Source organism: Electrona antarctica (genome assembly GCF_951216825.1).
Source record: "Electrona antarctica genome assembly, chromosome: 21".
In the NCBI taxonomy this organism is placed as follows: domain Eukaryota; kingdom Metazoa; phylum Chordata; class Actinopteri; order Myctophiformes; family Myctophidae; genus Electrona; species Electrona antarctica.
Window position 1 is genome coordinate 39,926,187 of NC_136802.1, and position 25,402 is coordinate 39,951,588.

Below are 25,402 nucleotides of genomic sequence, written 5' to 3' on the forward strand. Positions count from 1 at the left end.
GGTTAAAACGGATTAAAAATTGCATGTGAAAAGCGTGTGCAAGGGTCATAAGAGTCGAGGCTGTCACCTCTGTTTTGTATTTGTGTTTAGTTTCTACTAGGCAACGTTAATTCATTTCAGAGATGGAACAAAGTCCCTATTTTGCAGAGAACAGTCCCAAGTCAAGACTGTAAAGTCCTAAACCTTTTGTTTCCAGTCCCAAACAAGTACATGAATGTGCATTTATTTTTAAACTAGTTTCTTCCAGTCCAACAGAACGTATAGTGCTGATGGACAGGGTTTAACCGAACTATCTTATGTCATACAAAATCTGCACCGAGTGAAAATGTAATCCTCCGCCTGCTCCGGCCTCCTGGTGGGGATACTTAACCTAGATTGGAACTGGAACACTAAACAATTGAAACTGATAAATATGTAGGCCTACTCTTCCTGACTGACATTGACCACGCACCTGACAATGCATTCAAGAGCTGGAGAGACCCTAGCTGTTACTGAACAAACACTATAGCAATGATATTACTACTACTTTGTTTTAACCAATACATATAATACTTGTACCCTAGTGTCCCTATTCTGGGGGCAGATGTGGGCTTGTCGATCTGCTATTTTCACCAAATATATTTATAGTGAAGACAGAATCGAGCCCTGTGGGACTCCAGTCTAGTACAGGGTTTCAGTGCTTAAAGGACCACTTCACCACTTTTCAACCTATCTTCATATAGTTGGTCCTCACTAATGTTCATGATAAAATGCAACAATTTCTTTCTACTCGGTCTGTGTCTCATAGGAGGGCTGTGGGCAGTTCAGAAACCCGTCCACCAGTGACATCATCAATGGGGAATCCAAGCTAATAGAAACTGCAGGCTTTCTATTCCTGAACAGTTGCAATGCAAAAATGTATTGTTCAAAAATAAATCTTCCTAATGTCACTGGTGGACAGGTTTCAGAAATGCCCATAGCCCTCCTATGAAACAGACAGAGTAGAAAGAAATGGTGGTATTTTATCATGAACATTAGTGAGGACCAATTATATGAAGATAAGTTGAAAAGTGGTGAAGTGGTCCTTTAAAAAGGTCAAAGGTTTTATATTAAGATAATTAATGAAACCCATAAAGAGCACAAAGGATATAGTATTGACTTCTGTTCCAAGGAATACATTTAGTGGGATATAGTAGTAGTCAGTGGAAGAACTACAAACACACACATCTAACTTCTGGGAGCTTGCTAAAAGTATCATTTAGTTTCACAACATACAAAAACAAACACGTTCAGTATTACAGTAGTACATTGGACTAGTAGTGCAACATCGTATTGTATTTCACAGTCAGCTAGTACTTACACTGATCAACCACTAGAGGGAGACAAAGTTAATATAATTCTGTACAGTATATGATACAATTCTCCATACAGTTAATACACAAGGAATTACAATGATGCCCACCACAACATAATGCAATTATGTGACAATGCAAATGGCACACTGCCTGTTTAACTAATTGAAAGAAAGAGAAAATCAAATACAAGAGATTTGTCCCTAATTCCCTTCAGGGATTCAAATGAACTAGTTCCCAACATTCCTAACATGTCAAAACAATTGGAAAATAAAATCCCAACACCAAAGCACTCAGCCCTCATGTCTCCATCGAGTCCATTCATATAAAAGCTTCTTTTTTGTTTTCTTCTTCGCAAAAGGAACCTCACCTGATGCATGGACTTTCAGTGTCATCTGACTTGTGTAAAGACTTTTAGTAATGCATAAGTCTTGACGTAAAGGCCATTTACGCAATTACTAGGCTACGTTTGAACTTAGTGCGAGGTGGTGCAACCTCCTCCCGGAACCACCGCTCAGTTATTGATCGACTAGCATAATAAGCATTATTGGAAAACAAGAAACAAATTGTTTGTCAACCACTTGAACCAGCATGCATGCTCAGAAAATAGCAGAATCTCCCAACACGTCGTGACACGTTGATCGGCTATTTTTGGCATAGAAATGTGGTGCATACAGTTGGGTGCCACCGATATTGTCCCTTATCATTTGACCCATTTAGGCCTGACCTCAAAATGTAAAAAAAAATCCTTCTAAATCCTCCAGTTTTCTGAAATAAATATTTTCACGATTTTTAAAAAATAGCAGACCTACAAGCTCGTAGCGCGCCACTCGGTGGCGCGCTATGAGCTTGTAGATCTGCTATTTTTCAATAGCTAAATTATAACAATGTTTAAAACACCAAAAGGGGTTCCCGCCCAAAATGGGTTAACTGTCCTTTTGCGCAGATCACGCAAACCTCAGCAAAAAGAAAAGGACAATATCGATGGCCTCCAACTGTATGGGGGGGGGGGGGGGGGGGGAAGCGATCCAAGTACAGTTGCAACTCAGGTCTGTTTTAGGGTTTAAGTGGTTACATGATTATCCTTTTAACCCGCCACAGAGTACTTCCTGTTTAATTCGGAAGTAGAGTTGAGCTCAATGAAAGAAAGGAGGATAGATGGAAGAAAGTGTGAAAAATGGGAAGAATTAAAAAAAATAAGACCTGTCTGAACTGAGTGGTGCTGTACTGTACTCGTGCTGTAGTACTGTACTGTACAAGCCCTCCTCCCTGGCGTGTGTTTGTGTGTGAGCGTGTTAGGCTGCGCAACAGTGACACTTGGTGGTCAACAAACGCTATAGCGCTATTTCCGTGCTCAGACAGACAGCCAGCCAGCCAGCCAGGGACACACATGGCTGCACCACTCAAAAATAAGGTGGGTGGAGTAAAAAAGAACACAAAAATGAATAAAAGGGGAGCGCAGGAAGAACGAGAGAGGTGGTGAGTGGCAAAAAAGTACCAGTATTATTAGTAGTGTTAGTGGTGGTACTAAATTAGTAGCAGTAATACTAGTACAAGTAGTATTTATAGTAGTACTTGTAGTAGTAGCACTAGTAATAGTAGAAATTGGTGAATCCTATTATCCTATATCGCCGCTGTCTGGTAGAAACTCCTTCTTGTAAACTAAGGAATGGAGGTTTGGCTCTAAAATGACATACAGACAACACATGAAGACAGTCTTTCTATGAGAAGATTGACATTACTCAAAATAGGACTTTCTGCTAATAGTTAAAAAGCTATCAAATGTTTTAATGTTATGTGATGTCATCAATCATTTTGTACACTGGTAAAAAGAAAAGGTAGCCGTCTTCAAGCGTGTGTTTTAAATCGCATGCCCCTTGAAAGATCTATGTTATTAGAATAAATTAAAGCATACACTTGATGTACGATTTACCTAGGATAGAACTAATCTTGGAACTAAACTCGGACCCGCGGCAATTTAAAGTGACACAGTAGAAAACAAAAGAGGAACATGTGTTCAACCGGTTATCGAGCCACGGGGTCAGGTGAGAGGTCAGGGCCAGGGTTTCCATTCTGTAAGGAGCGCGACCTCATTCTGTCTTCTCATAGCTGCTCAGTGTTTGTTCAGTAAGAGGTCTCTCCGTCTCATCAGTAGAAAAAAAGAAAAAGAAAAAAAGTAAAGAAAAACATTTTAAGATTCTCTGGTGTATTTTAAGGTTGGACATTATTGTCTAGTTCCAGTTTTTGTCTGCTCACTTAGTTCGCAGTGTCCTCACTTCCAGTTTCACTTGTTCATTATGCATCCTGTATGCGTTCCGATTGGATAATATTGGTATCCTGGAGCAGAAAATGTTTTTTTCTGTTGTACTAAAGAGCTGTATAGAGATGCCCGTTACTGAACAAACACACAACATAGCAGTGATGTACTATCAGAACATACAGAGCAATTTAACACTAAGGCCTAGTTCACACCTACACAACAAATGTTCGGTCCGTGTGTGATGCCCGATTGCTTTTTGATTGCTGCTCCAATTCATTTTCAATGGGAGTCACATGGTTTGACCAAACATTTTTGTTTGATGAGGGGGGAGCAATCAGCCAAACACAAATGTTTGATCAAACCATGTGACTCCCATTGGAAAAGCATTGTGGTGGCCCAAAAAAACAAAAAAACGACCAAACATTGCTTGATTGGTGTTTGGTACGTGTGAATGAGGCCTAAGGGTTCCCCAATTAATTTTCCTCAAGGGCCATATTTTGACTAGGGTACCAGGCTGGGGGCCGAGTCCGCATGCACGAGGTCGAGGTCTTGCCCTGAAAATTAATTTTCAGGGCAAGACCCCATTTGAAAAGGATGCCCAGTTTGACATGCATAGGCTTTTTTTTTAATTATTATTCTTCCAGGGGCCACAAGGTGGTGCTCCGCGGGCCGCAAATGGCCCGCGGGCCGCCTATTGGGGAACCCTGCACTAGTATCACTTCCGGCACCTTTAACATGTACTGGAAAACAAAACTACAAAATCAGCCTATAGAGCGTCGCAGTCCCGCCCCCTTTCATGACGACACCAGGCCCAGGAAATAGTTTCCAAAGCCAACTCTTGTCGTGACAAATCATGACAACAAACACAATATTTTGGACCAAACAAATAATTACAAAGAAGTTTGTTGTCATGATTTGTCACGTAAACGTCTTTAAATAAATACTTTCTGGAAAGTCTATGAGGAAAATGAACAGGGATTTATTTTCCGGGTCTCTCGAGGGGGCGGGGCTGCGACGCTCTATAGGGCTTCACTTTGAATGAAGTTAATATAGTCACAACTCTCCTTTCCTGTCTCGAGTCTACCCCAATTCCACATCAATCCCTCTTCTCTCACCTTCCCTTCTGCTCCATCTTCCTCCTCTCTCTTGTTCGTTTTTCCTTCCTATCCATCCCTCCCTCCCCCAATGTCAGTAATAATAAACCTTATACATTTCAATTTTCAAGGACCCCCCCCCCCCCCAGTTTGATATGCATTAGTCCAGAGACCCCCATTTGATACTTTTGTTTTAAAATCTCTGGGACCCCCCCAATCCTAATTTGTCAGTGCGCACAGGGAACATTTTGTCTGCATGTGTACACTCTCGAAGTAACAGACCTGTAAGGGTCCATTTGGTCCCTAAATATCAATCATTTAAAAGCACCCCTGGGGGGGGGGGGGGGGGGGGGGGGGGGGTCACGTTGGGAAGCAGTGCTCTATGTGATGTTGGATATGGGGTCACTGATCTTCAGACAGGTCCAGTAGAGGGTCCTGGCCAGTGCAAACAGAGACAGTACGACCAGTAACACCCAGGAGACGTAGATTCCTTTGGACTGCTGGGCGGGTCTCCATGTACCAGCCTGAGAGAGAGAGACACAGACACAGACAGACAGACAGACAGACAGACAGACAGACAGACAGACAGACAGACAGACAGACAGACAGACAGACAGACAGACAGACAGACAGACAGACACACACACACACACGATATGGTGAAACCATATCTACAGGCTGAGATATCAACGGTTATGATTATGAACCACCACATGCACAGCGAGACGAATGGGAAGAAAGAGACGCAGAAAGACATAATAGGCGTAGACAGTATACACAAGTACACACACACACACACACACACACACATACCATGAGTCCTGCAGTAGAGGCAGCGACGACAACGAATAGCAGGAAGCACAGCAAGCTCCTTCTCCTGGGGTACCGCCGACCAATGGAAGAGCTAGAAATAATTTAAAAAAAACAGGACGCGAGTTGCCTTTTTAACATGTGAATACTAAATGGTAAATGGTGCATTTATATAGCGCGCTTATCCAAGGCGCTTTACAGAGATTGTGCATTACATTCACCCATTCACACACACATTCACACACCTTTACAGAGATAGTGCATTACATTCACCCATTCACACACACATTCACACACCTTTACAGAGATTGTGCATTACATTCACCCATTCACACACACATTCACACACCTTTACAGAGATTGTGCATTACCCCCCCCCCCACAGACACACATACTCACACTTTGCGGCAGTGCGGACACCTTGCTAGGGTTCGGTCCGAGAACTCTGTCCACTAAGGTGAATGCAGAAAAAGAGCACGCCATCAGATTGTTGCAATGTAGACAGAGAATAGGCTTAATTTAACTATCAGTGATTACATGAGATTACGTTAGCAATTTACGGTGGCACAGTGCATGTTCTGAATTCAAATTTGTGTGTGTTTTATACCAGGAATGTATTGGAGCAGTGACCACAGAGGACCCTGATTCCAACCGGTTGGTGTTGTGGCTCAGGGCTCTCTCTCCCTATGTGAACTGGTCCCAGGTTGATGACGCGTTTGCTACGAGACGAGACACACAGTACACAGAGGTCGGGTCCGGCGAAATGTTGGCACTTTCTGCAGATTTCCTCTCAACCTTCAATACCTTCTCTCGTCTTTCTTCCATTCTCTTAGATCGTGACTGATGTTTTCGTGTGCGAGTTGTATGTTTTGTGTTCACGTGTGTTGAAGATCACTTTGTCTCTTTGCCAGATGTAAACCTCCAAAACCGTTACTTTTCAGGATTCAAATGCAAAAAGAAGATCATCGGACTTCCTACAGGGTTCCCCAATAGGCGGCCCGCGGGCCATTTGCGGCCCGCGGAGCGCCCCCTTGCGGCCCGCGGAAGAATTTATATCTGGGGGTCCCAGATATAAATGGCATTAAATGGGGGTCAGTAGCCTATGCATGTCAAACTGGGCATCCTTTTCAAATGGGGTCCTGTCCTGAAAATGAATTTTCAGGGCAAGACCTCGACCTCACGCGTGCGGACTCGGCCCCCAGCCTGGTACCCTAGTCAAAATATGGCCCTTGAGGAAAATTAATTGGGGAACCCTACACCCACACTTTCTGATATGAACAATAAGGCCATCACACGGCTAGCACTTTCAATATCAAATGACACTGATCATCCCCTGTATCGCTTCTTTAACCTCATGCCATATGGACAAAGATACAGAACCTTGCCATGGAAAAATGTCCGTTTTAGTAGGAGCTTTGTCCCCTCAGCCATCGCGGCTTTAAACAAACTGCCCCGTCGATAGGATGGTTCTGTACACAGTGGGGACGTCATGTTTTGTTTTTGTTTTTGTATTGTCTTGGTGTTATGTGCTCTGTGTTGTTTTTGATGTGGGTGTTGAACAGATTGTGAAGACAAATATCCTTCGGGACAATAAAGATTATTATTATTATTATTAAGTAGCAAAATCGACAAGCTTGAGCTCGCAGGTCTGCTACTTTTGATGCTTGTGTGTGACGCTGTAGTGTGATCAACTAGGATATTCATTTACGGAAAAAAAGACAAAACGTTCGTTAGAATATAGAGATAATTTGTTTTATCCACATAACTGAATTATCTGTGTCCTCCTCTGTTCCCTCCCCCTCTCTTACCAGTACGGTCGAGGACATGCGATGCGTTGTGAGGTGACCTTGCAGATGAGTAGACAGTTACAGGGACAGCGCACATACTTCTTCCCTGCTGGAGCGTTCTTTATCGGCTATACATGTGCACACACACACAGAGAGAGAGAGAGAGAGAGAGAAGAGAGAGAGAGAATGTGTTGGCGTATAGAGTCTTTTGTCAGTTTGGGATCCGAATGCTTTATCCATCAGTCAAAAACTAAACCTTTCATTTTTATAATATGGAAACAAAAAATTGTTTTTGTCGAAGTTAGAAAAATGGCACCATCACAAATAAAGTCTTTACATTATTCAGTAAGCCTATCTCACAGAATTTCCCCGCCCCCTTAATACGCCCCCTTTCGGGGTTAGTGGTGATAGCGTGACGTCACTCCATAGACGCTACATGTTAACAGAGGTAATTTAAGAAGTCTACAACTTTTGTTTTCTCAAGGTAAGGTTTGTTCTATCTGTTCGAGCTGATTTACCATCTTGTTTGCTTCATAATAATATTGGTCTGTCACATTTTTACATTAGAAAATGTACTTAGATTCTCCAGAGAAAAAAACGTGTAAATGCTAATGTTAAATGACACCACTATTTACCGGAAGTGGGCGTGGAAAGCGGGCTGTGAGATAGGCCTATTACTGTAATTCATTTTATGCTGATCATTTATTCGTTACAACGCTAGTGCTCTTCCACTGCAGAATGCGTGCGTGCATTGTGTTTGTCTTTGAGACGCACAGCAGGACGTTATGGTCGTGTGCGTTGTGCGGCTGTGCGTGCGCGCGCACGCGTGCACATCGCCTGCTCACCGTAGCTTCGTTGCAGACGCTACATTTGACCACGTGCTGGTGGGTCTTCCCCTCCACCGATATGGACCTCTGACAGACCCTGCAGCTGATGACCGGGGCACTGCTGCTGTCCGGACTCCCCTGGGGGGAGTACGGGGGCGGGGCCTCCCCGGGAACCAGCCCCGAACTGGGGAACGGGACTATGGCTGGAGAAGGAGAGACAATACAGTATTTTAGCCGTGACGTGAGCGCCCCCTCCTGAGATACATCCGGGTCCTACTTTGTGTCGCTTTTGTGTCCCCATAGAGTTACAGTTGGGTGCCACCGATATTGTCCCTTATCATTTGACCCATTTAGGCCTGACCTCAAAATTTAAAAAAAATCCTTCTAAATCCTCCAGTTTTCTGAAATAAATATTTTCACGATTTTTCAAAAATAGCAGACCTACAAGCTCGTAGCGCGCCACTCGGTGGCGCTATATGAGCTTGTAGATCTGCTATTTTTCAATAGCTAAATTATAACAATGTTTAAAACACCAAAAGGGGTTCCCGCCCAAAATGGGTTAACTGTCCTTTTGCGCAGATCACGCAAACCTCAGCAAAAAGAAAAGGACAATATCGATGGCCTCCAACTGTATACTGTGACGCTCCGTCTGACTAAATCTGAGACGAAAACAACCACGAAAGTCTCATTTTACCGCTTTCCTCACAACAACAAAGCTGCGCTGCTCTCCCAAATCTCGCGGTGACAGGCCGTCTGCCCCACACGGAATACTATCGCCATTTTATTTCATTGTGTCAACTAAATCCTAATGAATGCAAACTAGATTCAACATACAAATGCAAATGGACTGTTACCACCTTCAATAATAGTGATAGTCTTTATTGTCTCCACATCATTATTTTTTTTGTCATAGACACTTGTACAAAACATTGATAATTCTACTCGAGTTGGAAGCATTAAGACCCATTTTAACCCTCAATGGCTTCCTTTCTGAAAAATAACGTCATTGTAAAAAGATTCACGCGTTTAGTTCTATTTACAATGAGATGCGGACGGGAGCTGGTGCCACTTGGACCCGGACGTTACGTAGCACTACAAAATGACGTCGGACTTAAATACTGAATACTTTCGTTACAGGGAACAACAGAGAGAGAGAGAGAGAGAGAGAGAGAGAGAGAGAGAGAGAGAGAGAGAGAGACCCTCAGCAACAAAAGAAAAAGAGAAAGACAGGGTCAGTGATGGTGCAGCATGTAAGACAAAAATAATTGAAGGGAAACGAAAAACAGCAATTATTTTCCATCTATCGATCCATTAATCGACAGATAATACCAAAAGCATTAACGTAGACGTACAACCATGTTGACCGACTCGACTAGTATCACACCACGTATTTGGTATTGTGAAAGAACTTAGCATAGTTTAATCATTTAAGCCCTATATACTTACTTTGACCTATAGCTGATCTACAAGCTCACGGCATTGCACTGTGAGCTTGTAGATGTGCCATTTTTTGTTGTTAAAAATTAGTGATGCACCGAATATTCGGCCGCAGAAAATATTCGGCAGAAAATGGCTAAAAATGCATTTTCGGAAAATATATCACCGAATAGTGTATGCAATTAATGCATTCAAAAGAGCTGAATAAATGTTTTATGGACCCATAATAGTGATTATTATTATTTAAGTTATGTTTTGCCATAACCATTTATTTTGCCATAAATCAGGTAGCTTTAAGGTACGGCCATGACAGCAATGGTAGGAAAACAGATATTCGCTATTCGGTTTTCGGCCAACTGTTTCCTATATTCGGTATTCGGTTTCGGCCAAGAATTTCCATTTTGGTGCATCCATATTCAAAATAAAAATGTGCATGAAATGCATTTAAGAAGAAAAGAGAGGAGGTCAGTCTAAACAAACACAGGGTGAGGTTGTGTTCATAATCGCTACCTGCACTGCTACAAAACATTGAGGAAACATTGAGGAGTTTAGCGTATTAAGTTACTGTCCCGACCCGGGATCAGCCAGATTCCTTACTGGCAATCAATCAAATATTGATCTGCAGTACCTATCGCTGGTAATTAGTTTGCACATTCGGACCTGAGATCAGTGACCTCCACTGATCTCAGGTCAGAATGTGCACCAAAGTGACAACGGTCGCATTCACAGTAGCATTCATGCAGTAGCATTCATGCAGTAGCATGTTTTCATACATTTCCAGTATTTCTGGGTAAACATGTTTTTGTGAGTTCAGAATTTCCAGCCAGGTAAAGGGTGGCCCAGTGTCCACATACTATTCTGTGGTTTTAAACCCATTCTGGGCGGGAACCCCTTTTGGTGTTTCAAGCATTCTGTTCTACTTTAGCTATTGAAAAATAGCAGATCTACAAGCTCATAGCGTGCTATGAACTTGTAGGTCTGCTATTTTTGAAAAATCGTAAAAATGCGGCACAAATCGTTGAATAGGTATATATTCTTTCAGAGCGAAGGTTTTTTTTTATTTCGACGTCAGGCCTAAATGGGCTAAAGGCCCAACATAAGTGATATGGTAGCCTCGCCAGTAGAGATGCTCCGATAAATCGGCCACCGATCGGAGATCGGCCGATATTCACTCCGACCGGTGATCGGCAATTTACCCTATCTAGAGAAACCGATCTTTTACACTATTTAAGTGGTATAAATGTCAATCAGGTGTAATATCATTTTGCATTTTTGTGACAGGCCTAAACACTCCCCCCCCCCCCACGCACAGGAACAGGTTTGATGTGGGTTTTGACATAATTATAATAATTTTGGAAATATTAAAATTTGACGCACAAGATTGGTATGTATGTGTCTTAAGGGTATGTATGTGTCTCAAGGGTCCTTCTGGCCGATCCACACGGTCACGACTCTTTTCTGTTCTGGCCCCACAGTGGTGGAATGAACTTCCCACTGATGTTAGGACAGCAGAGTCACTGCCCATATTTCGCCGCAGGTTGAAAACCCACCTCTTCAGGAAACACTACCCTTCCTCTCTGCCTGACCTACTTGTTGTTAACTAGTTGTACGAACGCTTGTTTTCTATTGTTGTATTGTTTATTGGATCTTGTTTAGTCGATACACTTAATTGTTTTAGCTCATGCTCATTTGATTTAGCTATTTTGTCTCATCCGTTTAAGGAAATAGGTAGCTGATATATTGCACTTTTACCTTAGCACTAGGTATACTCTTGGTTGCTTGTTTTTGCAGAAAATGCACTAAAAACTTCTGGTGATTAGTAGTTTTTGTTCCCTACCTATGTTGAATACACTTATTGTAAGTCGCTTTGGATAAAAGCGTCTGCTAAATGACTGTAATGTAATGTATCGGTATCGGTAAGATCGGTATGGTATCGGCCGATCATGAGAAAAAGTTGAAAAACAATCAGTGATCGGGATCGGCCCCCAAAATAACCTGACCGGAGCATCCCTATACTCGCCAGACAGGTGAGGTGACTGACTCAGCTCTTGGTAGAAGGCCAAAACATTAGACAAATATTATTTATGACAGCATGTGCTGTATTTGTTGGCTGTAAGGGGGTAGTTTACGTTGGCAAATGGCAATGTTTGTATCCGAGCTACATTTGCATTAAATATCTCCATTAAGGTTTTTCTTTAGCTCTGGTCCATAGCTCTTATATGGAGCTATGGAGAAAAGAGCTATGGACCAGAACTAGTTTTTCTTTACCATCTCCTGAGGAATGTCCAGCTTTAAAAAAAAAACTTGTTAAGCAACCTAAGGTGGTTTCCAGGTCCCAGACAATCCTCTGTCATTAAAATAATTGTGATATCTTGATCTTCACTGGTGGGGACACCAAATTGTGTTATTGACGGGGTTCCAGGAGGTCCCGACTCCCCAGCAAAATGATTAACATTGCAAATCCCAAAGCTTCATTTCATCTGCTATTCAAAAATAGCAGATGTACAAGCTTACTGTGATCTTGTACGGCTGTTTTTTTAATACGTCAAAAAATGTTGACAGAATCGTATTATTATGGCCCCGGGGAGTCCCTGGCACAAAATCTTTTCAAATGGATCGCGGTCCTTGGCTTGACACAAAACATGTTTGAGAGCCCCAACACCACTAAACAAAACGCATGTAAACAAAAACAACTTGATCCCAGCTCAAGCGAGCCCACGCACCCGGGTTGGGCGGACATCCATACGAGCTGCCTCCGGGAGAGAAGCCGTTCGAGCCGTCGTGTTGCTCCGCCAACAACGGGGATCGTTCCCCGTCCTCCTCCGCCATGTTACCGGGGACAGCCTGGTGCACTGTAGTCGGCGGCGTGGCCGGGCGAGGAGCCCTCCGATCCCGGGTAGCGTTAGTAAGTAAAGTGTCGGTGTTGTTGTATAATAGATAAGACACAGAGATCACTTCAAGACAGTCTTGCGACTGATCCTCCTCTGATGCTGCTTCACGTTCACGTGACCCCAGTCAGTGTTGAACACGGAAGCAGGAAGCGAAAAAACAAAAACATTGCCGTCACGTGGTACTATACTGTATCCGGTAATTCATGCACACGCGCACACGTACACGCAGGCGCGCACGCACGCACACACACACGCGCACGCACACATATACACACACGCACGCACACACACACACACACACACACGCAATCACCGTTTCCGTATCCTCTTGAGACCAAGACCGGATCAGCAACTTGAAAAACGAATTGACCCCAGTCTACGGTTGATTGATTTGTAGCCTCGGATTGATTGATTGATTGAAGAATTTATTAACAGTTTGCAGAATTACAGTACATTTCAAGCACACACTCAATACAAAGGCTGTTAACTGTGAGTGGACGACCCAATTAAGCATTACACTTGTTTCCAACAGGGAAACCCAGACGTTTTTATTTCCAGGGTAGTAGGCTGTAGCAGCTACACAATGAGCGTAGCAGGGACTGAGGAACGTATTGGGGTTAATTGATTTCATACTTTATTAGTGTGCAGAAAAGAGGCACAGGAAAGTACAGTTCAATACAAGGTCTTGTTTCATTATATTGAGTTTATATCACACATACAATACAAACAGATGAAGTATATGTAACATGACATGGCAACATAAAATGAATGAAAAGAACAAACAACAAGAAGCAAAATACACCAACTGATCAAGTCTCATTGATTGCAGGTGTCTGTGGGTGTGGTTTCAGTGCTCTTTAAAAGCAGTGAGTTTTTGTTCAGACACAGATTGAACAACATGGAGCTAGCAAAATGTGATCAGCAAGACAATGGGGTTATGGTTGGTATTAGGGATGTGCCGATGAGACATTTTGGCCGATATCGATAGCCGATATAATGAATAGCTGTTATGGCCGATAACCGATATCGATATGATCTCACTCTGTATTGAAAAAGTACAATCATTTTGTCCATTCTGAAAAATACATGTAACAGCATATCTGCAAGTCAGATTTAACTTAAATATACCTTTTATATTTAATATCGTGAGCTTGTAGATCTGTTCAAGCTGTTACTTTGGGCTTGTTTATCTGTAAAGACAGACCGATTGATTAATCGAACCGATGCCGATTCATCTAAAAACAACTAGAATGTGTTTGCCGATTAATCTCCCATCACTAGTTGGTATGGGAATGGGGTACATTTATAAATGTTGCAATGCTTATCTGTAAATGTAGATTTAAAGGAGCATTCAGTGATTTGGGTGATTTGGAGAAAAAAACAGTCCGCCCTGGTAACAAGATGTGCACATGTACACGCTCTACAGTGAGGGAAGTACAACAGACCAACAGCACACACACCAAGGCCCGCCCCACTACATCATGATTGGAGGAAGGCCTCTCTCATCCTGATTGGATGAAAGCTTTGCCGCCCAAACCGAAACTAGGGTTTTTTGACCCAAGGGGCTCACTGGGGACAGGGAGGAACTCCTTATATGGTCAGCACACTTTATAGTAGGGAGGATTATCCAAAAAATAAGAAAAAAGAAGTGATATTTGAATTAAGTGAAATCACTGAATATACCTTTAAAGTGAGGCAGCATTCTGTGCTCGCCCCCATGTTAAGTGTTTTATGTGCATGGATGATTATTCTTTGAAATCCACTGAATAATTGGATTGTTCCTCCTTTTATGGCATATCTAATTGCAATAACTTTCTCTTTGTAATGATTTATTTGATGTCTACTGGGTCAAAAACTGTAATGGTAACTTATTGAGGAAGACTAATGCATTGTAATGTGAGCCATTTATAGGGCGGTTGGCCTCTGCAGGTCCAGGCTTTCCGGTCCAAGGGACTGCACAGTTGCCACTCCTAAAGGAAGTTTGGAGTTGGTCCCACTTCCCTGGAGCCACTGCTTTTGACAAGGCCTCTGTGGCTAGCCATCTGCGAGCTCATGTGGCTGGTCTGAGGGGGACTGGAGGTTCAGGTGCAAAGAGTCGATGGCCAAGCCTGCCCTGCAGAGGCACCCGGTGGACCTGTCCCTGCCAATGTTGTGTTGAATCGCCCACCCCCATAACGTGGACACATGGTAAGAGAGCAGATGACGTGGAAGTACCCCCTTATACTCTAAGGGTACCCCGCAACTAGTGAGTATGCCAGTGAGTAATGCAACATTTGGTATGGCTGGTATCAGGGCAGGAATTTCACGGCGGCCACGGCGGCCATGGCCGTCGTTGCCCCTCTCTTTGGCCGTGTGCCCCTCGAAAAAGTATATGCCCATACGGCCACAGTGGCCATGGTGCCCCGAAAGGCGCCCACAGAAATTCATTTTACCGTTTTTCCTCTGCGCAATTTTCCAGTCATTACGGTAACCAATGTTCCCCTCACGTCCCGCGCAGAACAAATCTGTGTTGTAGTTGTGTTGCCATTTTCAAAGTGGTTTGATTCTTTTGCGGTACTTTGCCTTAATAACTACCCCCGCTGCCGCTGGTCGTCATGACGCGCGCGCGCGCACACACACACACACAAAGACAATGTGTGAAAGATTTCACGTAAATTGCATGCTGCGTTCATGATTTGAGGCTTTTGTTCATCCAGGGAGTGTGTACACGTGAAAGCTAATTATAGCCAATTAGGATGGAATATGAAATATCGGACAGATCCGACTTGAGCACATGACCATAGAGATAGTGTGTAACGATTTGTGAGATTTTTGGACAGAATCTGGAGGAGTAATATCAAAAAATTTGTTTTACAAAAGTCAGCCTCCTGGTGGCGCTATAAAAGGCAGATGTGGAAAATGCAGGTCAACGGTTTGTCCTTGGCCTCTAGGGAGTGTGCATGCAACGTTTCACGCAGATCGGTGCAGTTTTAGGTAAAACATGTGAAAAGCTGCCTCATGGTGGCGCTATAACAGGCCGTTCTGGAAAATGTGGGGCAGAGGTTCATCGTTGGCATCCAGGGAGTGTGTACACGTGCAAAGTTTGGCATCGACCGGGTTAACGGTGCCGGAGATTAGCTGGTAACAGACGGACGGAAGGACGGACACACACACACGGACGGAGTGCAAAACAGATGAAGTATGGCGGCCGCTACCACGTGACACATATGTTGACGCCCCCTCCAGGAGTTTTGGTACACCCTATAGAGACCATGTATGCAGGAACAAGGACCAAGGATGTTGCCCCAGATGGCAACAGTGAGGAGTTTGACATCTTGTCATCTACATTTAGTTTGTTTAGTCGACAAAAACTAGACTTAAACGAACCAAAACATTTCAGATGACTAAAACTAAACAAAATTGTATTCAAAAGTCTATAAACTAAATCAAAGTTTGCCGTCAAAATCAATACAGGACTGTAGTTGATTTAGAACGCTGCTGCTCGAGTCATTACTAAAGTGGATCACAGTGGCGTGCACAGACATTTAGAGGGGCAGGTGCTCAAGTTAAAAAAGGGCACCTTGTGCAGCGCGTGGAACCGGCCGGTTGCCTTAATCCATTTTGGGCGGGAACCCTTTTTGGTGTTAGCATTATGTTATGCTTTAGCTATTGAAAAATAGCAGATCTACAAGCTCATAGCGCGCCACCGAGTGGCGCGCTATGAGCTTGTAGGTCTGCTATTTTTGAAAAATCAAAAAAAAAAAGAGAAAAAAATGTTTTTTTTTTTTTCAAAAGGGCACATTGCCAAAAGGGCAGGGGGTGCTCTAGCACCCCCTAGTGTCTATCTGTGCACGCCACTGGTGGATCATATCACTCGTCCAGTTCTTAAATCCTTAAACTGTCTCCCTGTGCTTCAAATAACTGATTTAAAAATACTGCTGCTGGTCTATAAAGCTTTGAATGGTTTACGTCCAAAATACATTTGTGATCGCATGTGATATGATGAACCACCCAGACCCAGAGCCGGATTTACCTTGCTGAGGGCCCCCGGGCTGGAGCAAATTTGAGGGCCCCCCTTGGCAGTGGCGTGCACAGATAGACACTAGGGGGTGCTAGAGCACCCCCTGCCCTTTTGGCAATGTGCCCTTTTGAAAAAAAAGGAAAAAAAAGAAAAACTTTTTTCTTCTTTTTTTTTTAGATTTTTCAAAAATAGCAGACCTACAAGCTCGTAGCGCGCCACTCGGTGGCGCGCTATGAGCTTGTAGATCTGCTATTTTTCAATAGCTAAAGCATAACATAATGCTAACACCAAAAGGGGTTCCCGCCCAAAATAGATTAAGGCAACCGGCCGGTTCCACGCGCTGCACAAGGTGCCCTTTTTTTAACTTGAGCACCTGCCCCTCTAAATGTCTGTGCACGCCACTGCCCCTTGGGGCGCGCGGCGCCCCGTGAACATTTTTTGGGCTATTTTGTTTTCATTTTGGGGTACCCAGGCCCCTAAAAAAAGAGGCAGGCAGGCAGGCAGAAGCTCTCAATGGTTTAACCATAATACAACTAAATACAATAACTATACACACATTTCACTTGAATTGGATTTCAATACTTTACAATCTTATAATTTAGTCCGGCTCGGCCAGACCTAGCCCAGGTCATCTGGGAAGAGTAGGAACTTGAATAAAACTAAGCGAAAAAATGCTAAAATTATTTTAGAAATTCCATAAATATAATATAGATGTCTATTTGTGAGCCTAATCTTTTCAAAGTCCAAGCATAATGTTTTCAGTCATTTCTGATGAAAAAGATTTTGTCCCCCAAACCAAAATCATATTGTGTGACACCATTTTGGGAAATTTCAACAGGCAATTGTTTGGACACCCATTGGGATAGAGAGGTACTTCTTCAGTAAGGCTGTTCAGCACTTGCTTTACAATAGCATGACAGGTGTCTGTGGTGAATTATCATTTTAACATTTTCATGAAATACGATCTTGTTGGAACGCTGACCAATGCGACTCTTCCGAGTGTCTGTGGGTGTGACACCTTTTTCATTAAAAAAGCTAAAGTTATTAGATTTTTTGGTCTTAATTACATGCAAATCTATGTTGCTTTGTTATAGCTAGCATGTTGTTAGCATGCTAATGTGTAGCTAGTAGCCTCAAGGTTATGTTAAGTGCAGAAAACATAATATGGTGTGACACTATATCATAATGGTGTGACTGTCTGCCTGTCACGCCATATGACATTTTTGTCACACCATATGATACAAACTGTATTTTCCTACAGATATAACAATAAATAACAAAGACCCATGTTTCTTTTGTCCATTTAAACATTTGTTTTAAACAGTTTCACCTAAAATCTGCAACTATCCACAATAAAATGTGTTTAATTTTGTTTTATTCAGTCATTGCCATGTTATTCAATGTTAAAGCAATTTTCCTGTTGCTGTTTTTCCTAAGGAATTGTTTAATCAATCTGTAAAGTTCAGTACTCACTAATAGGTAGGTTAAAACACAGTTTGCTTTGAAAAATGAAGATATGATCATACGGTGTGACACAATCATTTGGTGTGACGTTCCAAATAGTGAAAAAATCATACCTTTATTAATGATGAAACCATTAATGTTCATGGATTACATAGCAAATAGTATCAGGAAGAGTCAGAAATATTTGTGTAATTTTAGAGAAAGTTTTGTCACAATAAATAAAATATGTTGAAAGACCGACAACATGGGCCTCACATTGAGTGTTGATTACGAAAATAATATACAGATTTAATACATTTTCACAAAACTATAGTGGATTACAGGTTAGTTATGATAAAGGACTTTGATAAAGTGAGTAACTTAAGAAAGGTGTACTCCATTTTCATTTTATAAACAATTATTGTCATTTCACACCATATGACGATTTTAGGCACAAGTACAACAAAATGCTGAATAAATTCTGATTACAATAAAATATCTAAAAACAAAATATGTTTCCATAAAGATGAGAGTGAGTATAACAAAAGTAAATCATTTTTATTCCTGTTATTTAAAGGTTTTTAAAAAACACTTTTTTTGGGGTGTCACGTCACTGACCTTTCTGATTGCTGTGCTGGCGTCCGAGTTACTGATGTTTAGATCTTTTCCAAATAAATAATTTCCAGATTTAAAAAATATTTATATCGATAGTGGAAAATGATATTTGTCACTATATTTGAAAGCAGTAGCCTACTGTGATGTAGCCTACTGTATATCATTATATACAAATTGTATTGGTGATACACTGAAAATGGGTGTTGTTCACTTAAAATGTAAGTAACTGAACTTAAAGGTATTGGTTAAAATAAGTGTTCAAAAGCTGTGATAGTAGGATACTCGTTGTTTGTTCAGTAACAGGAGTCTCCGTGTCTCTCCAGATTTTTATTACACGGAAAATGCATTTTCAGGTCGGGATCCGGATAACTATTTGTGAAATTGGAAGTGATGACACAAAGAAGTGAGCAGACAAAATTGAATTGCTACATTCTCCTGATTGTCTGAAATGTTGTCACCTAACTTAAAACGTATCTTCTGTTTATTAAAAGAGCTGGAGAGACAGGGAGAGCTGTTACTGAACAAACTTACTTAACACATAGCAATGAGTAGGCTACTATCAAGTGAAATAGTGATTTAACCTTTTAACAAAACACTTTTTGTTTTAACCAACACATATCACTTTTAACTCTACCTTTAAAGAAATGTGATTTAGGCCTATATATTCTTAAATCACATTTCTTCTTAGCTATAGAACCTGGATAGTAGATACATTTGCTTTGACACACAGTAACAGTCGTTATATCTGATGGGCCGGGGTAGACTATAGCTTACTTTGACAAATTGACAGGCAAAAATACCCAATTTATCACTTAAGTTAACCCGTTACTTACTGCTTGTCGCTTATCCTCCTAAATTAATTCATGTGGACTGTAGACCAGCCTAGCCCCCCTATCAGCAGGAATGACTGACACCTGCATCACTTATGCGTTATGCTCCAAAGTGAACATAGCCGGCTAGGCCTTAGGCTGAGCTCAGACCTTTACTGCATTGCTGTATGCTTGTTGGATGAATGTTGTGTAGTGTCATGGCCGCCCCAATGCATTTCCAATGGAGGTCACATGGTTTGACACAACATTTGTGTTGTGTGAGGGGGAGGGGGCAGTCGAAACACAGCTGAAAACCATACAACAGACCATGTGACATCCATTGGAAATGCATTGGGGCGGCCATGACACTCACAACGCTGTAAAGGTCTGAGTGAGGCCAAGCTATAGCTATCGTACGGTATCAACCACTATCGCTGCGCGTTGATAGCTAGTACTGGTCAGTTCTCTTGAGCAGGCGACGCCCATATATAGAGGTTTATGTGGTTATTAATTCATCATAATGTAGGCCTACCCTTTTCCCTTAAAAGTATAATATTTGTCTTTGCAATGTAGTGTGAAAATACAGTAAAGTACAGATGTTATTTTTTTACAATAGGCAACTCAAGTAAATGTACCAAGTTACTGTCCGTGTCCAGTCCACCACCAAAGTAAAGGGAAAACAGTGCCAACTCGAAACTATAGCCGCCTGCCCTGTGGACTTCATAGTTGTGGTGTTTCTACCCTCTAGTGTTAGAAACGTATAACTGCATCCACGAGGAGAATAATGTTGAATGTGGTCAATAAATACATAATACATTTTCTGCATGGAACATTTTTGTATACAAACATGCCACCCTTTTTTGAAGTGATTTATATAAACCAATTTCTGTACAGCTACAGCTTTAAGTAACATCTTATTTATAATATTTACATATAAAAACACTGGAACATTAGTAGGTCCTTGGGGTTTGCAGCATTTATTACCCGAAAAACCTTTACCCCACATTTAATAGCTATTATTGTATGCATGTTACAGTATATACTGTATGTGTACTTGCCTGTGAGTGTGTATGTCATGTATTATGGTATATGGCCTACTGTATAGTAAATGGTGCATTTATATAGCGCCTTTATCCATGGCGCATTACATTCACCCATTCACACACACATTCATACACCGATGGCGGCGGAAGTCATGCAAGGCACCAACCAGCACATCGGGAGCAATTTGGGGTTCAGTGTCTTGCCCAAGGACACTTCGACATGTAGACAGGAGGAGCCGGGATTCGAACCGCCGACCCATGGATCATGGGCCTCCTGAGCCACAGCCGCCCTACACACCTATACTCACGAACACAGGTCTAGGTACACAACACTAGCCTGGTTAATAAACCAGACCGAATCAGCCGTTGGCAAAAAAAAGTTGCGTGCGTGCGTGCGTGCGTGGGTGGGTGTGTGTGCATGGCGTGCGTGTGTGTATCTGTGACTGTGCAAAAAAAGTGAAAAGAGTGATATGTCAGGTCAGGCATACAGTAATCATAAAACACAAATATATATGTTGTTTAACCATTCAAGGGGACCCGGCCCGGACCCAGGCCGCGGTCTCCCGCGCCAGAAAAACGTACAATGCATTAGTAATACAATAGTATTGGTACCGGTCGATTTGACCATGCAACTAATTGGCCGTCAGATATCAGCCAAAATGTCAGTATTGTGCATCCCTAGAGTAAACACTGTGTATCATTCGCAGCGGTGTAAAGTAAGTAAGTAACTACCAGTAAGTACATTTACTGACGTACTGTACTAATGTACAATTATGAGGTATTTGTACTTTACTTGAGTACGTCACATTTTTCTAAACCTGTTGACAAGTTCAGGTGTGATTTCTGTGGAGAGGTGGTTTTAGTTTAACTCTGTGAGTATACATCATGTAAGCATAGATATAAGTCATGTTACTGAATGGAACATTTACAGTATTGAGTCTACAGTATCTTCAGGAGACTGTAACGATGTCGTCGATTACCTTTTTTTTCACTGACAAAAGCTAAATAAAATCTAAATAAAAACTATAAGCTATGATGATGACTAAGACTAAATACATTATATACAAGTTTGTCTACAAATAAAAACTAGCCTAAAATGTTAGGAAGGGACTAGTGGAGAATAAATCCAGTAGAACTAAAAGACAATTAAGTCAATTTATGTTGGGTATAGCAGATCTACAAGCTCACAACTCGTTATTGTGAGTTTGTAGATCTGCTAGTTTAAGCATGCAACTAAGTTTAAAAATCAGGCATTATGAAGAAGAATACAAAAAACTAACTTCACAAGAGCAAGGCTTTGCAATGAGGCAATTAGAGGTGTCAAATACACGTGGGTGCCAATCAGTTACTCTCTCGAGACAGACTGTTGACTCACGGGAAAGGGCCGATTCATACTCCTATTTTGCCACTGTTTCGGCGCAGTAGTGCCGAAATGATTTCGGCTCGGCAGAAATTTTCAGTAGCACCGAAGAGCCGACTTTAGGACGGTACCCGCCCCCCCGAACCTCAAATGACGTCACATTGTAGGCTCTACAGCGCCGAACCGACTTTTATTCGGCTCTAAAATAGGAGTATGAATCGGCCCAAAGAGAGCGCTGTTTTCCCTTTGTTTTGTGTTCCCAGATTGCATGTGTATTAACTGATACATGGTCGAAACATGTTGACAGTTCCCTTTTAACCCATTTAGGCCTGACGTCGAAAAAATGAATTTTTAAAATGTATTTTGTTTCTGAAAAACCTCATGTTTCTATATCCGTGGTGCTCAATATTTCATGTCAAGGACCCCAAAAATTATATGTAATATGCCTCCGGCCCCCATCTGAAAATATGTTGTTCCAGGGACCTCCCCAGAAGGTCCTCACTAATAAAAAAAAATAAAAAAAAGTCCATTGGCAGTCCCTCAGTCAAATGTAGTCACATGTTTTGAAAAGTAAATGGCTGGTAGGTTCTGTGTTTGTCTTCTCCTCAGGATGGTGTGTAGCCTGCCGGGAGTTGTGGAATCAAGGTGACCCATATTGAGTTCGAGCAACAGTTGTGTGCGTGAGGTGCGACTGCGACGCAACAGAGCAGAGGCCCCACCCAGAGGGAAGGATCCATCCTGTAGTCTTTTATTTTTCTGTGAGCCTTGAGGACATGGCTGTGTAAAAGTTGGGGTGCATTTAAAAATTAGTTTTTAAAAAAAAAAAATAATTTTTATCCCACGATTTTGTAACCCATTTTTCACCCCTGTGTCAATTATCTAATGTGATCCTGGGCTCTACACACCCTCCGCCAACCTAGTCCCCATATATGGGGGACATGGGGAGAGCAACGGACTTGAACTCATGCTTCCTTCATGCCTGAGTGTCCAAGTTGCTCCTTTACACCTGACAGGGGGGAGTTTCCCTGGTTGGACGTAGCGCGTGGAAGGAACACGTTATTCCAACCATTTCCTTTCCCCTCCATCAGGCTCCCCGGCTGGCCAGGGGGAGGCAGTTTAGAGACCAGGATTACTGCATGTTTTTTGTGAGGGTACCTACCCTAGGGGACACGGGGAGAACATGCAAACTCCACACAAAAAAGGCCCTTTCGCCAACCCCGCCTCGGGTATGGGCACTGATTACGTGCGGAGGAGGAAACACGCCACCAGCACCCACAGCGTCCCGAGCGGGAATCGAACCCAGGACCTTTTAGCTGTGAGGCGAGAGCACTACCAAATGTGCCACCGTGCGACTGCGACGCAACAGAGCAGAGGCCCCACCCAGAGGGAAGGACCATCCATCCTGTAGTCTTTTATTTTGATGTGAGCCTTGAGGACATGGCTGTGTAAAAGTTGGGGTGCATTTAAAAATGAGTTTTAATGTGTCATGTACTGTCTTTTATTCCTACTGCATGGTGTCTTTGTGTGGACGTGTCTGTCATTGACACTAACTGTGCCTTTTATACCATATCTTAACTTTACTTGACTCTTTGTAGTGGAGTGTATTTATTTGATGTCTACTGGGTGGAAAAACTAACTGGATTGGTAACTTATTGAGGAAGATTGTAACTAACTTATTGTAATGTCACCTAAATTGCATGTTTCAAGTTGAAAATAAAATTGACAACTTGTAACTTGGTGTCTTTCATGAGCCCAGTTCTTTAAAGCTCTGTTACAAACTGCCTTTTCTAAATTTAAAGCCTTAATTGGTTGTTGGTGCAATAGAGGGTATGCGCGTGACATCATCATCAAACCCGGAAGTTATGCAGGAATGCCTGCTGAGTGGAAAAAAACTACTTTCTGGCCTTGACAACCCATGCATCCAAACATAAAAGTCTGATCTGATTGCATTAAACAATGTTAAACTCACTTTGCATGTTGCTTTGCCACTCTATTTGCCATTCACTTTAAGCATGCGCATACCCTCTATTCCAACTGGTGTAGTTTGGTTTATTTAGTAGACTAACTCCTATTTCGGCTCAGGTTGTTGCACATATATTGCCTGCCCTATATTATTTCTCTTTGCTGTTTGAGAACTGTTTCTCTTCCTGAAATGGCGATTGTACAAAACATTCACGTTTCATCCACTTTTTTACACCTGTAAAAACAAACATGCAATGTAACGAGCCTGATCCGGTGACCTTCAGCTTCCCAGAAGGCCTTTCGGAAGATAACTGCAGGGCTTCGAAATTGTCACTAGTCAGAAACCTGTTCAAGGACGGGCTAGTGCACAGTCTGAAGGCTCCTACATAGTCTGGATTTTCGGTGGTTATGTGACCACCGAACTACAACATGACGCCACGAGCCGCGGTGAGCAAACCACCGCCACCGCTCCAGCCCTTCTCTCTCTGTTTTTACTCACCACCGCTCAACGTTATTTCAGCTCCGGTGGTCAGCTCACCACCGGAGCGGTGGTCACCTCACCACCGGAAATCCAGACTATGAATAGGTCTTTAGTTTACCCACGTTCACACACAAAGTGAATATATTGCTAGTATTTCATTGCTGCGTTATACATTCATATAAATAATCCTGCAGTAAATTACACCACTATTGAAGAAACTGTATGGGTCTGGAGAATGCCCTGACACGACCCTGGGTTCTTTCAAAACAGGCCTGAAAATCACACCTTCAGTGCAGGGCCAAAGGGGGAGGTAAATAAAGCCAAGGTGATGGCAAATGGCACTCACTACCTTCAACCTCCCCCCTTTCCCCTACTGTTTGTTCATTATGCTATATTGATGAATTGAATACATAGAACCTGAATAGAAACAAGTCCTCTGGACTTTTTTGCGATGATAGACCAAGAGTACTTGTGCTGTTAGCATTTCTGTCTAAAGAATTCAATCAAGATACACTCAAACTGTTTCTTCTGTATAGAATAGAAATACCAGAACATTTAAAATAAAGAAGCTTTGGGTGTCTGCTTTGATGTTGATTTGGTATATATGCCTGTTCTGTTTACAGTCTGGTTAGATTAATGGATAGGTTGCAGACGGTACAAAACATTACATTTAACATGCAAAAATGTGTTGAATGCTCGCTCCTTCCAGGCATTGGTAATATGATCATAACTTATGATGAGTCATGACTCAAGACCTCATGACCTGTTTATGGAGGTAGGGATGCTCCCTGTGAGTTGGGCTACAAACTGCAACCCAATCAGAATCGCCACCGACCCTTCGGGCTATGGGGTCATTACCACAGCAGAAACGCCTGCAGATGTTCATTCCTGTCACACTGTAGCGACTAGCGACAGGGAATGCAAAAAGAAGACGTCTGAGTGAAACGAAACAGCCAAAACTACGCGATAACAAGGTACCGTACGTATGTCATTGCCCTTAAAAGATTCTAATGAAAGGAGGTGCATAATATGCACTCATTGTATCAAGACTCGTTGATAACTGAATTTGATAACACAACAGGATTCCACTTACAGACTAATAGTTAGCTAGATGATACAAATTTAAGCGTGGCTGCGTGGGTCAAGTATTTCAGAGTGACATTTGTCAGTCATGGGCATGCCATGAGGTGGACGAGGATGCAGTGTGTTTTTCGTGGTGTGTGTGTGTGTACCGTTTGTCTACTCGGGTTTG

The 25,402-nt window shown here is 42.3% G+C and overlaps 3 protein-coding genes across 5 annotated transcripts in view; 2 read left to right on the forward strand and 1 right to left on the reverse strand.

The window, feature by feature from the left end:
- Positions 1-25,402, forward strand: part of tkfc (triokinase/FMN cyclase) — a 106,989-nt gene that overhangs the window by 14,687 nt on the left and 66,900 nt on the right. The window lies entirely within an intron of this gene.
- LOC306913685 (type I phosphatidylinositol 4,5-bisphosphate 4-phosphatase-B-like) lies at positions 2,006-12,567 on the reverse strand. The gene is made up of 8 exons (XM_079490496.1): positions 12,270-12,567; positions 8,128-8,312; positions 7,304-7,410; positions 6,103-6,214; positions 5,895-5,947; positions 5,499-5,589; positions 4,050-5,209; positions 2,006-3,785 (listed from the first exon to the last, which is right to left on the reverse strand). Exons 1-7 carry the CDS (start codon positions 12,373-12,375, stop codon positions 5,066-5,068), a joined length of 798 nt encoding a protein of 265 aa, XP_079346622.1. The 5' UTR covers positions 12,376-12,567; the 3' UTR covers positions 2,006-3,785; positions 4,050-5,065.
- LOC306914094 (uncharacterized protein) overlaps positions 24,974-25,402 on the forward strand; it is a 39,485-nt gene continuing 39,056 nt past the window's right edge. For 2 of the 3 annotated variants that reach the window (XM_079490997.1, XM_079490998.1), the window contains exon 1: positions 24,976-25,124. The gene's annotated coding sequence lies outside the window, so the exon portion shown is untranslated. Of the gene's footprint in view, positions 25,125-25,402 lie in introns of all 3 variants that reach the window. The other variant, XM_079490999.1, reaches the window with a different exon arrangement.

Excerpts from the sequence above, each read along its gene's own strand:
- LOC306913685 (XM_079490496.1), bottom strand. The coding sequence starts at position 12,375 with ATGGCGGAGGAGGACGGGGAACGATCCCCGTTGTTGGCGGAGCAACAC. Across the intron at positions 8,313-12,269 it reads TGGATGTCCGCCCAACCCGG|CCATAGTCCCGTTCCCCAGT; the intron begins GTGCGTGGGCTC and ends CTCCTTCTCCAG. Across the intron at positions 5,948-6,102 it reads ACTGCTCCAATACATTCCTG|TGGACAGAGTTCTCGGACCG; the intron begins GTATAAAACACA and ends CATTCACCTTAG.